Source organism: Barbus barbus (assembly GCF_936440315.1).
Source record: "Barbus barbus genome assembly, chromosome: 25".
NCBI classification, from domain to species: domain Eukaryota; kingdom Metazoa; phylum Chordata; class Actinopteri; order Cypriniformes; family Cyprinidae; genus Barbus; species Barbus barbus.
The window spans coordinates 1,817,404-1,832,746 of record NC_136753.1 but is presented as its reverse complement, the minus strand read 5'-3'; the positions used below and the strand labels follow the sequence as shown (position 1 = coordinate 1,832,746).

Genomic DNA, 15,343 nt, shown 5'->3' with positions numbered 1-15,343 from the left:
TAAAGCTTTTTAAAAAAATAAATCTTTATTTTTTAATTAAATAAAGCTTTTAATAGGTTATTAATGGATATTGTTGTCGTTTTTTAATTTTTTATCATTTTTATTTTATAATTTTTTTTAATTTTGCACACACACACTGTATTGTATATATATATATAGAGAGAGAGAGAGAGAGAGTTGTCTGTTCATCGTGCGTGATCACGTACATCATCATCATCGTCATCAGTTGTTTGTATTTGAGTGAATGTGATAGAAACCATCAGGAAGCAGCAGAGTTTGTAAATAAAGGTGTGTATGGCTGTAAATGCAGATCTGCTGCTCTAATGACACACTTGCTGTCTGTAGATGAACAAACCTCCTCAGCACTGAATCTCTCTGTAAGTGTCCTCAGGTAAGTGCATTATACAAACCTTACACGAACACTTTATGAAATATTGTGAACCCATAACCGATCCGAGTCGCTGTATTAATAGCTACAGTAATATACGGGTGATGCAGGAAAGCGGATCTCTGCAGGTTATTAGTCGCATTCACATCAAAACAATATTGTGTTGCAGTTATTATGACCGTAAACACAGTTCGACGAGCATCTGCGTCGAGTTCCGCAAGACATCCAGGTTTTTATGTTGGAAAATGGCTGCACATAAACAGCTAAAAGCGCCCACGTCTTTCTGAGAGGATTTCTGCTGTTGTTCTGCACGCAGGGCAAGATTTATGTCGTGAAAGGGTGTTGTGGCTTAGCGGTTCACTGGCAGCCAGCTGTTAGAGGAAGGTGTCAAAGTCGAGCCTCGTTTCCACAGGATTCAGAGCTGGCCGCTAGCTGGCGTCCTGTCGCTTTAGTTTGGACCACAAGTGTGACCCTGGACCACAAAACCAGTCATAAGGGTCAGTTTTGTGTGAGGGTGAGATTTATGCATCATCTCCATTGATGTATGGTTTGTTAGAACAGGACAATATTTGGCTGAGATACAACTATATGAAAATCTGGAATCTAAATATTGAGAAAATCACCTTTAAAGTTGTTCAAATGAAGCACTTAGCAATGCATATTACTAAAAAAAATTATATTTTGATATATTTACGGTAGGAAGTGTGCGAAATATCTTCATGGAACATGATATTTACTTAATATCCTAATGATTTTTGGCATAAAAGAAAAATTTATAATTTTGAGCCATATAGTGTGTTTTTGGCTATTGCTGCAAATATATGACTTCAGACTGCTCCAGGATCACTAATGATGTTTATTTACAGATTCAAATAAGATATCCTTTTGGTTTGAAGCCATCATATCAACAAAATTGACGATTATCAATATATTAAAAGATCATTTCTGAAGCAAAACAGAAATAAAAAACAATGTTGTGAGATTAAAAAACAAATTATGATGTAAAAAGTCAACATTTTTAGAAAACAATTATGACAAAATGTTTGACCTTTTATGTCATAATTAAATAAATGACTATCTAATATTATGACTGTCTAATAACTATTACTTAGAATCTGAAAATGTCTTCGTTTTGTCATATTTATTACTTTTATTTATGACTATATCGGTATTATGATTTTTATCTCATTTTAACTTTGTCTCATAATAATGGCTTAGCATCATACTTTAGACATTTTGTGAAGATTGTCTTTTATCTCAATTTCAACTTTTTTATCTGATAATTACGACTTTTTATCTCATAATTATGGCTTAGCATCTCACAATTTGTTTTAGAATTGTCAGAATTATGACATTTTCTAAATTATGATGTACCAAACAATTAAGCTTGGCTAAATCATTGTTCTGAGATAAAATGTTATGATATAAATTATGACATAAAAAGTCAAATTGGACTTTATAAACTCTTTATAAATTATTTCAACTTTTTATCTCAGAATTTCTAATTTTATGTCATAATTTGAATTTTTATGCCACAATTCCAACAAATAATATCAGTAATTATGACCTTTTTATCTCATAATGTTGACTCGTAATTTTGGCTTAGTTACGTTTTGTGATAATTTACTCTTTATCTCAAAATTTAAACTTTTTAATCTTATTATTATGACTTAACGCCTCATAATTTTGACTTTTGATGCCATAATTATAATTCTGCCTGTGAGGTGGAAATGGGCTTCTAGGGAATCCTGTTTTTCCACATTTCTCTCCGAACTGGGAGACATTTAGTCAGTTTGCATTAAAGCCAGAGGAGCATTTATGTAACTGTACTTTTCTCTGTCTGTACTGCACAGTTACCGAAGACAGTCATCATGGCACACGGGTCTCCTGAGGGCTATTTGGAGTCAGAGCTCACCTGTCCCATCTGTCTCCATCTCTTCCTCGACCCGGTCACTCTTCCCTGTGCTCACAGTTTCTGCCTGGTTTGTCTGGAAACACCAGAGAGGGACAAAACTTCTGGATTTGATCAAGCACTTTGTTGCCCAGTGTGTGGACAGGAACATCTCAGCCCAGAGTCCCTGCCGAGAAACATCAAACTAAAACAGATAGTTGAGAAATACAAAGCCAACAGCATCAGTGGTGAACTTCAATCCAGTGCAGAAGACAAGATAATCAATAACCAACCATCTTCAGAAGACGCTGATGTGTCCACATCAACAGATTCTGGGAAAAGCTCTCTTGTGGAGAATGAAACCAATGAACGGAGTTCTAGACTGAATCCCGTCATAACTAGTCTTCAAGAAAAGCTCGCTCTAGTAGATGATCTGGTGAATAAGGAAAAGGCCAGAGAGGCTGCGGTTAAAGCAGCACACGCAGATCTGAGGAAAGATGTGAGCAGTGTATTGGAGGAGATAGCAGAGCTGGTGAAGACCTACAACTCGACTGCTTTGAAGCTTCTGGAGGCCGAGTTGAGACCCAGAGAAGATACTGTTGGGATAAGAGTGCGAATGCTGTCCGACCTCCAGAAGCCGCTGAGATCCGCTGAGCTTCAGGTCAACACGTTAATGGACGAGACGGACGACGCGTGTTTTATCGATGGAGTCCGAGACGTCAAGAACCAGGTTTCCAGCTTGACCCTCGAGCCTTTGCAGGACTTCTCAAGCGATCTGGAATTATCCAGCAGTTTGAAGAAAGTCTGTGAGAAGATCGAGCACCAAAACACCCAACTCCGTCTCGGACTTGGATCCGCTCAGAGGGCCTTACGCGTCGTTCTCAACCCATCCGAGGTCACCTTCGACCCCGATACCATCCATCCCAACCTGGTCTTATCTGAAGACCTCAAAACGGTGTCTTTTAGCGTAGCCAAACAGCCGTATCCAGCCAGTTCTCAGAGGTTTTCCAGTTTCTTCCAGGCTTTGAGCTCCCAGAGCTTCGTCCGAGGAGAACATCTCTGGAACTTCCAGGCTGAAGGTTGTCCTTGGGTTTTGGCCGTGTGCTACGGCGATCTGCCTAGATCTGGTTCTGGTAGCGGTCTGGAGAGCAGCTCTGGATCCTGGTGCCTCATGTACTGTGATAACCTTCTGCGGGCGTACGAGAAAGGAAAGGACATGCCGCTTAGACGTACGCCGTCTCTGAAGAGAATGGAGATACGCCTTAGCTTTAGTAGCGGCACTTTAGCGTTTTACAGCATCAGCGATGTGAGTGGAGATAAAACTCATCTGCACACTTTTAAAGTCAGCTTCACGCACCCGGTGTATCTGGCTGTAAGGATGATGTCCGGTCAACCCAAAGCACACATAACTCTCAACTAACGTTTGAAGAAACCCACTTGTTTCTGCACTGCTTTCGCCTTATGCAACAAATTGCTCAAATAATTTCTTAAACCTTATTTATCCGTTCTTATCCTGTTGTCATAATGTTATGATGCAATACGTTATTAATGTTCACTTATGATTGAATGCATCGTTCTACACTAGATTATGACATGCACTCTGTTTGCATTTAATTTGATCATATACAGTGTTCCTCAGTTCATGTGTTAGGCATGTGATGTTGCATTGAAGCATGTGACATTTGTTTAACTTCAATAATACAAGACCACATTACATTTAAAACATTTCTAATTCTGTTTCTATGATGTGTTTTACTTATAACGTGTATTAATACTTGTTTCTGTCTAAATTTAAATAAACAGTAGAATCTAACTTTTTTCTAGATACTGCATTATACTGTACTATTTATTGTATAAATGTTATATCGTATTGTTTTTTTTTCTAAACTCCAAATTTTTTATTTTAATTAGTGCTGTCAAACGATTAATCGCATACAAAATAAAAGTTTTTGTTTGCATAATATGTGTGTGTTCTGTGTATATTTATTATGTATATATAAATGCACACACATACATTATATATTTTGAAAATATTTACATGTCTATATTTTTATTACTATGTAAAGCGCTTTGAGTGCCTAGAAAAGCGCTATATAAATGTAAGGAATTATTATTATATTCATAAATATATTTAATATATAAGCATAACATTTTTCTGAAATATATACATGCATGTTTGTGTATTTATATATACATAATAAACATACACAGCACACATACATATGTAAACAAAAACCTTTATTTTGTATGCGATTAATCGCTATTAATCTTTTGACAGCACGAATTTTAATTTTTGTCTTCTATTTTGAAGGGTTGCTTACATGGCTGCCATCGACTTCGAGAATGGGGCGGCCAGGCTTTTATTTTGAAATGTCGGCTAGATGACTGGTCTTCGGTGTCGTTTTTGTTTTATATAAAGTAAAATTTTAGTGTGCTTTATTATAATCGCAAAAATATATTGTTAATAGTATTTTGGTACTAATAAAACGTAGATGTGCATTCATTTTATTAATACGATTTAAATGTAAGTAATATGACAAAACAAGTGCAAATCAAAGCAATATCAACACATAAAATAAAATATTAGTGCAAAATAAAAATGTGAAATGAAATGAAGCTGCACTACAGCATAAGCTATCAAAGTAGCAATTAAATGTACACAAATATGTATTTAGCGGTTTCTTTGAGTCTTTTATTGTGAAAGGGTTCATAGATGGCGGCCATCTTTGATACGCGTTCACGCAGACTTTTATCTGACAAGCGCGTCGCGGCTGACGCATCAGTTTCATTCCGCCTGTAAACAAGAACCCGACGAGAGTTATTATGCCTCAACTAATAACTTATGATCACATTAATACTGAAGCGCACCGGCTCTGATCTGAGGTCATCAGCAGTTAAAGGTGAGCTGTGTTTTTGAGGTTATATCCGCGCGCTGTGTGAGAAAAGCGTGATATGATGCGATACAATGTAAACACATCTCGCTCGTGTAGTAAACACAGAAGATTCTCGATATCTGACGCTTTATGCTTGTGTTTGGATCAGTGTGTGCTCTTTATTGATCACATTTTGATGTGAGTGTGTTATATAACGTCATATCTGTGTAAACACACACATTCCAGCGGAGAAACTTTGTTACCTTTCAAACATTCCAAACTCTTACAGAATGTAACATTTTTTTAAATAAATAAATGGATTTGAAAATGTTTGATGCCTGATTTAAACCAGTCAGTAAATTGTCAAAGTGGGGTTGTTATTTTAATATTATTTATACTATTACAGCATTTATTCATATTTTAATTAGTGTTTATTTTATGTATATTCAGTTTTCATGTTAACTTACTTTTCATGTTCAACTGTTGAGTCTTGGTTGTGAATCTAATCTTCTGTTAACTCCTAGAAATCTGTGCTTTACATGCCAATAAGTTTCTTGTATATTATATATGTTTGTATGTCATAAATGTTGTCAGTATGCGTGTAAACTGAAGGAGTTGTGTGTTTTGCAGAGGTTTAATCCAGAATGCTGGAGACTGTGACTGATGCAGTAAGTTTGCTCCATTATGCCAACACCAGTGTGTTTCCCACCACGGACAACAGCTCTGAATTCAACCCTGACCATGAGAACAACATCACCAAACCACACCAATGCCTGCAGATCCTGTACGACGACATCGGACACTCCAGGTACGTTTTCCATTAAGGACAGGACAATATTTGGCTGAGATGCAACAGAATCTGGAATCTGAGGGTGCAAAAAAATCTAAATATTGAGAAAATAGTTTTTAAAGCTGTCCAAATGAAGTCCTTAGCCATGCATATTACTAAGTTTTGATATATTTATGGTAGGAAATTTACAAAATATCTTCATGGAACATGATCTTTACTTAATATCCTAATGATTTTTGGCATGAAAGAAAAATGCATAATTGTGACCCATACAATGTATTGTTACATGGCATGTGCATGTCTGATATATGGAGTTGCTGTAAATTTGCAAGGAATGTTTTCAGTTGAATTAAGCGACAGTGAAGGATTTGTGATTTCATGTGGTTTTATTTTGTATTTCTGACTGCAGTGCCATGTTTGAACGCCTGAATGCATGTAGTTTTTCTCAGATACAGAAGATCTTGTGTTAGATCTAACAGTAGATGCTTGTGTGAGGCGCGTGAAATGTGATTTTAGTGCTGGAGGATTTTTATAACATGAGCTTTCAGTTCTGCTTTCGTTTCTGTGCTTGTACTGACTCTATCAAACAGGACTGTCCTCTGTAATTTGATTAAAAATCACACCTGGTTCTCCCGGGACAGTTGGGTTTTTCGTTCCTTTGAGGATGTTTGTGTTGGTGAACGTCTCTGAGCTCAGAATAGTTTTGTGTGTCTTTAAGAGGATGTCATGGGCTCTTCAGAGTCAGCAGATGTTTGCTGCTTCTCATGACAACTTCCTCTCCTTGTTTTTTTTTAAATGATAAATCAGCAAATTATGTAGAAAGAAAAACAGTAGGTCTATTGTGTTGGGTTATCTATTGTATGTTGTAAGGAAACGTCAGAGAAAATCCTTTTCAAACTTCACCAAAAATGAAACTTTGACAAAATAATATTCTCATTGTTACATTTCTTTTGATTGATAATGTATAAGTTGTCTCAAATCAGGTTAATATACAGAATTAGACCGGTCGCAAACATTATATAAACAAATATTTCCCTAATACCTTTCATTAGTGAGTTTGGTTTTTATGTTTATTGGAAGTTCTTCTTTAAATAAAGCTTAAAATTGATCTTAATTGGCTGCAGCAGGTGCTACATATATATGCTGGTATAGACCTATGACAATTTTTATACATTTATATCTTTTTGTTTTTATGAAGAGAACTTGTTGAAGAGGAAAATTAGCCTCAAACCTTTTTTTTTTTTTGTGCATTTTATTATTTCTTTTTAGCTTTATTAAAAAAAAATATATATATTTTTTTAATTTCAGTTTTAAGACTTCAGCTTAAACATTTTGTTTTGGTTCCCAGAAGGTGGTGGTGTGGATAAATAGGTGCTTTCCATCACAGCATGAAAAGTTGAAATTCCAGTTTTAGGAGTGTGTGTGTGTGTGAGTGTGTGTGTGTGTGTGTGTGTGTGAGTGTGTGAGTGTGTGAGTGTGTGAGAGTGTGTGTGAGTGTGTGTGAGTGTGTGTGAGTGTGTGTGAGTGTGTGAGTGTGTGAGTGTGTGTGTGTGTGTGTGTGTGTGTGAGTGTGTGAGTGTGTGAGTGTGTGAGTGTGTGAGTGAGTGTGTGAGTGTGTGAGTGTGTGAGTGTGTGAGTGTGTGAGTGTGTGTGTGGTCTAGTATTGTAGTAATAAATGGCTGTTTTCTGTGCTGTTTAATCTAAACATGTTTAATGAACACCGTGTCACAGCAGTAAAGCTCTGTTTTGCTCTGATTCGTAACTCTTTGTCTCTGTTTGTCCGTCAGGGTTCGTTACTGGGACGTGATGCTGCTCGTTCCAAACGTGGCTTTCCTGGTCTTCCTGATGTGGAAGCTTCCTTCTGCTCGCGCTAAGATCCGTCTGACCTCCAGCCCCATATTCGTGGCGTTTTATATCCTGGTAAGCAGCAGAGTGTCCCGCGTGACCTGAAGGTTTGTGCTGTGCTGCTCAGGTTTGCTCTGATAGACTTCGTTCTCTCGCGCCGCGCAGGTGTTTGTGGTGGCGGCTGTAGGAATCACACGAGCCATCGTCTCCATGACCGTCAGCACATCCAGCTCCGCCACACTCATAGACAAGGTGAAAACACACACAAAACCTCTCAGTGAGGACTTCACACTGACTTCTGTTGATCTTGATTTAATTGGTAATATACAGCGGGTAAAATAAGTATTGAACACGTCACCATTTTTCCCAGTAAATATATTTCTAAAAGTGCTGTTGACTTGAAATTATCACCAGATGTCGGTAACAATCCAAGTAATCCATGCATACAAAGAAAACAAAACAAATAAGTTCAGAAATTAAGTAATGTGTAATACAATGGAATGACTCATGATGCTACAATTTTTACAGATGTTACGGATTTTGATAATGAACAAAACTTTACATCCTAACTCAAGCTACTATCAAACGTGCATTTCTAAGTGAAAAAAAGTGATATTATTATTATTATTCATAATATTATCAGGCAACCCAAACCTGTTTCTTGATTTGAAACAATATCACTCATTAGAACATGCAGAAACTAAGAAATACATTTTTCTATTTAGATATTTATTTTGTTATGGAAAATTAATGGTTTTACTTTAAACTTGAAAAAATAAAGATTTGACATTTATCGTGATAATTTTTTCGGCCATATCGCCCAGCCCTGCGTGTAATGAACACAGTGAGAGGATTGTGCTGTAATTATGACGTGGATTCATCAGTGATTTCTGTGTTTACAGGTGCTTTGGGAAATCACGAGGTTCTTTTTATTGGCTATTGAGCTCAGCGTCATCATACTCGGACTGGCTTTTGGTACGTTCCTGCATTGTGTTTATTTCAGATTTCAAATGTGATTCTGTTTCTTATAAAAATCAAAAATGTAATTTTAGTATTATTAATCTATCACAAATGAACTCATTTCTTCTTATTTGCTTTTATTTTTATATTTCTGTTGTCATTTTTATTTTAAGTTCACTAATTAAATTATGTGCTTGTAATTTTTTATTTGTTCTTTTAGATTTTTATTTAGCTTTATTTTAGTTTTTGTAATTTTATTAATTTTAGTGAGTTGCCAAGCCAGCATTCAACATTTATTATCATTTTTAGTTAGTTTTTTTTGTCTAATATTTTATTTTATTTTTATTTCAGCTGTATTTAAATTATTGAAAGTGATTTTTAATGATTTTAAGTAATGCTATAGTTTAGGAATAGTGAGAATTGGTCCTTAAAACTTCTTTTTTTATATATTTTTTTTTTTGCAGTTTTAGTTGACAAACGCAACGCTAGTGACAGTGATTTCCATGTTTTCTAAAAGTACCTGTTGCATTGTAACTTGCTGTGCAGTGAGAGCCCATGAAAACAAAGGGTCTGTTAGTGTGTGCTGCACTTCCTGTTAAAGTGTCGTGTTTGCTGATTGTGTTTGCTCAGGCCATCTGGAGAGCAAGTCCAGCATCAAGCGTGTGTTGGCCATCACTGCGGTCCTGTCTCTGGCCTACTCCATCACACAGGTGTGTTATACAACAGCCATTCATTACACATTTATATGTGACCCTGGAGCACAAAACCAGTCTTAAGTCGCTGGGGTATATTTGTAGCCATTGCCTACAATACATTGTATGGGTCAAAATTATCAATTTTTCTTTTATGCCAGAAATCATTAGGATATTAAGTAAAGATCATGTTCCATGAAGATATTTAGTAAATTTCCTACCGTAAATATATCAAAACTTAATTTTTGATTAGTAATATGCATTGCTAAGAACTTCATTTGAACAACTTTAAAGGCGATTTTCTCAACATTTTGATTTTTTTGCACCCTCAGATTCCAGATTTTCAAATAGTTGTATCTCAGACAAATATTGTCCTATCATAACAAACCATACATCAATGGAAAACTTATGACTGGTTTTGAGGTCCAGGGTCACATATACATTTATTACAGCAAATATGCTGAATGTATATCCTTAACAAAACATCTGTTGACTTGGATGTTAATTCAGAAACCCCTCTGATTAATTCAGACTGATAAATAAGGAGTTTTAAGTGCCACAAAACACACTTAGCTGTGATTTTCAGTGAGTTATTGTCTCTTGCTCTCTCAGGGGACTCTGGAGATTCGTTTCCCAGACAAACATCTCTCCGCCAAAGACTTCAACATCTACGGCCACGGCGGGCGCCACTTCTGGTTGGCCAGTTCCTGTTTCTTTTTCCTGGTATCTAGTTAATTACTTCTCCTTTCTTATGAAACCATCTTGTGTTTCTATGTTGAATTACTAATGTTTTATTCTGCGATATAAGGTGTATTCCCTGATAGTCATTCTACCTAAAACTCCAGTCAGAGAGAGGATCTCGTTACCATGTGAGTAAGCGCAGTGTTCATCATGATTCATGTAGGAATCATTCAGATGATGGTGAATGATGTGAATGTGTTTCTGTTTCTCGTGCCGCAGCGAAGAGGGGTTTTTACGTGTACGCTGCCATCCTGTCCGTGCTCAATCTGGTTCAGGGTTTGGGAAGCGCGCTGCTCTGTGCCGACATCATCGAAGGCCTGTGGTGAGGATTCATCTCTGACTGTCAAACCTACCCTAGTGAAAAACTATATACTAATTAATACTGATTTTGTGCTTAATGCACTTTAATAGTGCTGAAGTCCAGCTAAAGATACACTGAAGTCTATTTGATTCTGCTAAAGTGGAACTATTGCAAGTATACTTGAGGGACACTTTAAAAATCATGCATTTAAAGACTGATATTATACAGAGATCATACACTCCTTATTAATAGTGATATTAAAACACATTTTAAGCACAATATTAAGAAACGTGCATTGTGCGTTAATGAAATACTCCAAATAAAGTTGAATTATAGTTTTATATCAGTAAGTTTTAATTGATATGTAAATAGATATGTTAATGGATTTGAAGTATACTTAGTATGAAAAAATATATATTTTAAATAAATGATGGCATGCTTGTGTTTTTTTTTTAACTCGGGAATACTTTTGCATGTTAAAAGATAAGCCAGTTAACAGAAATGTTAGTGTTATATAATGCAATTTCCTAATGATATTTTTGAACTAGTTTAATTTTAAAAAATCTGCTATATTTATATACGAATATTTGGCAATATGTTATGCTCTTTAGACAGAAAAAAATAGCATTCTCTACTAATTTAATTGTTTTTAATATATTATTATAATACATATACATTGTCTTATTTGCATAAAATGTGAGTGAAAAGTTTGAGAAATGAATTTATTTTTCGTCTCATGATTTGAGAATGCTTAAATACTAAAATACGTACTAAAAAACCTTAAATGTTTCTCATTAATTTGATATCATAATATTTATTTGACCTTTTTCAGAATGCTACAAATGAATTCTCTGTAAATTGTAACGGATGCCAGATTATGAATGGTTTTAAACTGTATCTGTTCCTCTCTGTGTTTGCAGCTGTGTAGATGTGACCACATTCCTGTACTTTTCCGTCTTTGCTCCGCTGATCTATGTGACGTTCCTCAAAGGATTCTTTGGGTATGTAGCTCCACCTGTGATTCAGTCACAGGATATTAGACGTGTCAGTCGATCCAGCATCTCTAGACAGTCTCATTCCTGTCATATTATCATGCTTTAGTTCTGCATGAGGAACTGAGGGACTGTATTCACAGAGCAGATGAATAGGCTGATGTGGGCTTCAACTTCCTTAAAATGCCATATTCTGCACCTTTGTAGGATTTATTTTTAATTCACGCTCCAAAAGCAGTCCTCATTCAGGGTGAACTGGGGAAGGTTTGAGTTGTGAGTGTTTCTATATGCCATCATGTCAAACTCTTATTTCAAAAGAGCAAGAGAAATGCAGTTGTCCATGATAAGACTGCACTAAACACCACCTTAAAGACATCACTGCCCTCAGCAAATGTGGCCAGCCATCATATTATTATACAAGCTTTTACTCGTTCCATTGAACGTCTATGGAAGTCCTTTCTGTTTGGATAGTTTTAAACTGAATTTTACAGAAATGATCCAAAAAAGTCGGAGCACTTCTGATACCAAGAGAGGATAAAAGTGGTTATTTCCCTCTTCCGAACCTTTAGAAATAAAAATAAAACCCAAAATGTATTGAAGTGCAAAAAGAGTTTTTAAAAACACGGTTACAGATGTCACCGACAGTCACTGTGGCTTTAGACATTTTGTACAAAATGATATATCACGTTGATGCACTTTATTTGGATGCCACTAATACTATCTGGTTTTTGTACATCAATAATTCATACATAACATATCCTCAATAACATTAAAAGCATAAAAAGATTGCCATTCAAAACGTTTGTGGTCATTAAGAGTTTTTAATGTTTTTGAAAAAAAACCAAGGCTGCGTTTATGTGATTAAAAATGTAATGTTGTGAATTATTGTTACAATTTTTGACTGCTTTAGATGTGAATATATTGTAGAACATAATTTATTCCTGTGATGCAAAGCAGAATTTTTTAGCGTCATTACTGCAGTCTTCAGTGTCTATGGAAACCCATTTCCACCTCATAAGAAAAAACATGCTTTGGTAAATCATAATTATGACTTAAAAAGTTGCAATTATGAGATGAGACATAATAAGTTAAAAAGCAGTCATTTTGACATAAACGCCGGTATTGAGGTAAAAAGTCATAATTATGACAGAAGTTTGACTTATCACATAATTGTCCTTATTTATCTCATTATATTGTAATTAGGGAAACCTATTTCTGCCACATAAATCATAATTATGACATAAATCCTGATTATGACAAAAAAAGTTGAACTTATGAGAGACTAAGTCATAGTTATGAGAAGTCATGATTATGAGCTAAAGGTAATTATGACTTTTTCTAATAATTTTGACTCATAATTACAATACATATAATTGTTTTTAAATATGGTGGAAATGGGCTTCCATAAGAGTCACATGATCTTCAGAAATCATTCTAATATGCTGCTCAAGAAACATTTCTGATTATTATCAATGTTGAGAACAGTTGCTCTGCTCAATATTTTTGTGGAAACTGTGATATGTTTTATTTTCCGGGATTCACAGATGAATAGAAAGTTCAAAAGAACAGCATTTATTTAAAACAGAAATCTTTTGTAACATCATAAATGCCTTTACTGCTACTTTTGATCACTTTAATGCATCCTTGATGAATAAAAGCATTAATGTATTTGAATAAACTTGTTTAAATGTATTGAATCTTCCACCTGATCTACATAAGAAGAACATCAGTGGCATCCTGTCTAAAGTGTAACTATTGTAATGCTGTGTTCACACACAAGACGCCAGTCTTTTTCATGCTTCCTCCTGGTTTCTCTTCAGCTCCGAGCCCAAAATCCTCTTCTCCTACAAGTCACAAATCGATGAGCCGGAAGACTCGGACGTCCACCTGCCCAACACCTCGTCCTCCGGCCTGGGCCGGAAGGATCTGGATCACGGCTCGTACTCCAGCACGCAGATCGACGGCTCCGGAGCGTATCTGGACGACGTGGTGTCGGGGCCGTTCGGCGGAGCGCACAGCATCAACAGCATCAACAGCATCGACAGCGACCGCTGGAGGGCCCTCAACGCCTGAACACACTTCAACACTGACTCCAGCTCGTCATGGACTACCTTGTTCAGAAACACTTTCCCAGTCCGTGCTGTTATTTAAGATCGATTTCATTTGTATTCCATGAATTCAACATTCCTTGTGTAACACCAATGCTCTTAATTTTACATTTGTGTGTTCGGATCTGTACGGCAAGCAACTTTATATGATGTGCATAATGTAATATATTTCTGCTGAAACCATAATCGATCGCCATTAGATGATTTCATGATGTTATGCTACTGATACCAGCAAAAGATCTGCTCATTTTCTGCCATTAGGGTTGTTTTGCACTGATTTGGCTCGTTTGATTGCTAATTTGAAGTCTTAAGGACCCTGTAATCTACCTTGCCTCTGTTCATATGCTTCATATGGGCTGAGCGTTCATCTAGAAATTTGTAAAAACATTTATTTCTCAGTGCTATATCATAGTTTTGAAAGAATTTTCCTTGGATTTTTATTTATTTTAGTTATCTGCTGAATTTAGTTTTAGCCTGTCATCATTAGTCTTGGGTTCAGTTCTTAAAGTGAAAGCTTAAATTGTGATCTTGACCTTTGTTCATGTTTCTAATTGATAATGAAAATGGCACCGGCTCAAGTCAGGCTTCTCTTCGTGTCAGTCCATGAGGGAGAAAGTGAAGAGAAAGGACCATACTGGGAGAGAGAGCATTTGACCCGCTTTGTTTTATTTGATAAAATACCACTCGTTCAATTTTTTTGGTGCACAGAAAAAAAAATCTTAAAAATGCTTGTTTCTTATTGCTTATTTCTCTTTTCTTTAAAGATGATTTGAGCATGGAGAGATGTTTATTAATAAACTGTATCTGTTTAGAGATGCGTGTGTGTTTTTTTTCACAGTGGATTTTAAGGAAATTTAATTTTGAAGTTTTAATTTTTGCACTGAAATGCCACTGTAAATGATATGTAATATGATTTTTATATTTAGGGTATTTATTTTGTTTAGCCTATCAATGTTATAAAGCAGAAAATAAGAAACCATTTTAGTCAGACGAACACTGAACTTAAGTCCAGCAGAGAGCCACACGGACAACCGAGGACTTTTATTTTGGAAAATACTTCCAGGGACGTGAGTGAAGTGATTTTTCACAAACCGGAACTCTCGACGTCAGCGGATGTGGATAATTTACATTATTCACTAAAATAACAGTTTCTCTTAAATTTGAACATTCTAGATAAATAAATTAACACCATTGCTGTGTGAAGGAAATACATATATATGTCACTAAAATTTACTGTAAGAAACAAAAACTAAAAAGAAAATCTGAATAGATAAAAGAAAAGGAAAAGTAAATAAATGAATTTCATTCAAATGTAATAATAATAATAATAAAAAAATACTATAGTGAAAAACAATATTCAACAACAAAAATGCCATTGGGACTTGATTTTATACCTGATGGACAGAAAGAGGGCCTGATTATGTACAATTTTCAGTTTTTTATATAGCCTACTATTATAGGATTTAATGATAAATTAGCTTTTATTTTATTTTTTTCATTTTAATGCTAGCTTTAGTAACTTTATGTGCTTTTTAAAATATTTATAGGTTTAATACATTTTTGTTTCAGTTTTAGTTTTAGTCATTTCAACTTAAATGAAAATTAAATGTGTTGCAATAAGTCGAAGTTTGTAAGTTTAAGTTTAGGTTTTTTATATTTATATTTATAGTTTTATTTGACAACACTGGATCCAGAAGTTATTTTGTTTCATGTTGACTTTAAAGCTGCTAGCAATATAATCAGCAATAAGAGAAAAAGAAAA

At 35.3% G+C, this 15,343-nt stretch overlaps 2 protein-coding genes across 4 annotated transcripts; both read left to right on the top strand.

Moving 5' to 3' along the window:
- The first annotated feature begins 194 nt into the window (after positions 1–194).
- Positions 195–4,238, top strand: LOC306845046 (E3 ubiquitin-protein ligase TRIM39-like). 3 transcript variants are annotated; one of them, XM_079377572.1, is made up of 3 exons: positions 195–391; positions 705–885; positions 2,242–4,238. In XM_079377572.1, the coding sequence occupies exon 3, from the start codon at positions 2,260–2,262 to the stop codon at positions 3,697–3,699; it is 1,440 nt and encodes a 479-aa protein (XP_079233698.1). In that variant the 5' UTR covers positions 195–391; positions 705–885; positions 2,242–2,259; the 3' UTR covers positions 3,700–4,238. The 3 variants fall into 3 exon arrangements, with proteins under 3 accessions (XP_079233698.1, XP_079233697.1, XP_079233696.1); XM_079377571.1 differs by lacking the exon at positions 705–885 and having other exon boundaries at positions 216–391; XM_079377570.1 differs by lacking the exon at positions 705–885 and having other exon boundaries at positions 225–377.
- Positions 4,239–5,001: 763 nt separating this feature from the next.
- On the top strand, positions 5,002–14,392 carry LOC306845045 (transmembrane protein adipocyte-associated 1 homolog). Its single transcript, XM_079377569.1, has 11 exons — positions 5,002–5,179; positions 5,783–5,960; positions 7,730–7,862; positions 7,953–8,039; positions 8,690–8,762; positions 9,378–9,457; positions 10,052–10,162; positions 10,248–10,308; positions 10,400–10,502; positions 11,402–11,482; positions 13,294–14,392. Exons 2-11 carry the CDS (start codon positions 5,797–5,799, stop codon positions 13,544–13,546), a joined length of 1,146 nt encoding a protein of 381 aa, XP_079233695.1. The 5' UTR covers positions 5,002–5,179; positions 5,783–5,796; the 3' UTR covers positions 13,547–14,392.
- The last annotated feature ends 951 nt before the right edge of the window (positions 14,393–15,343 follow it).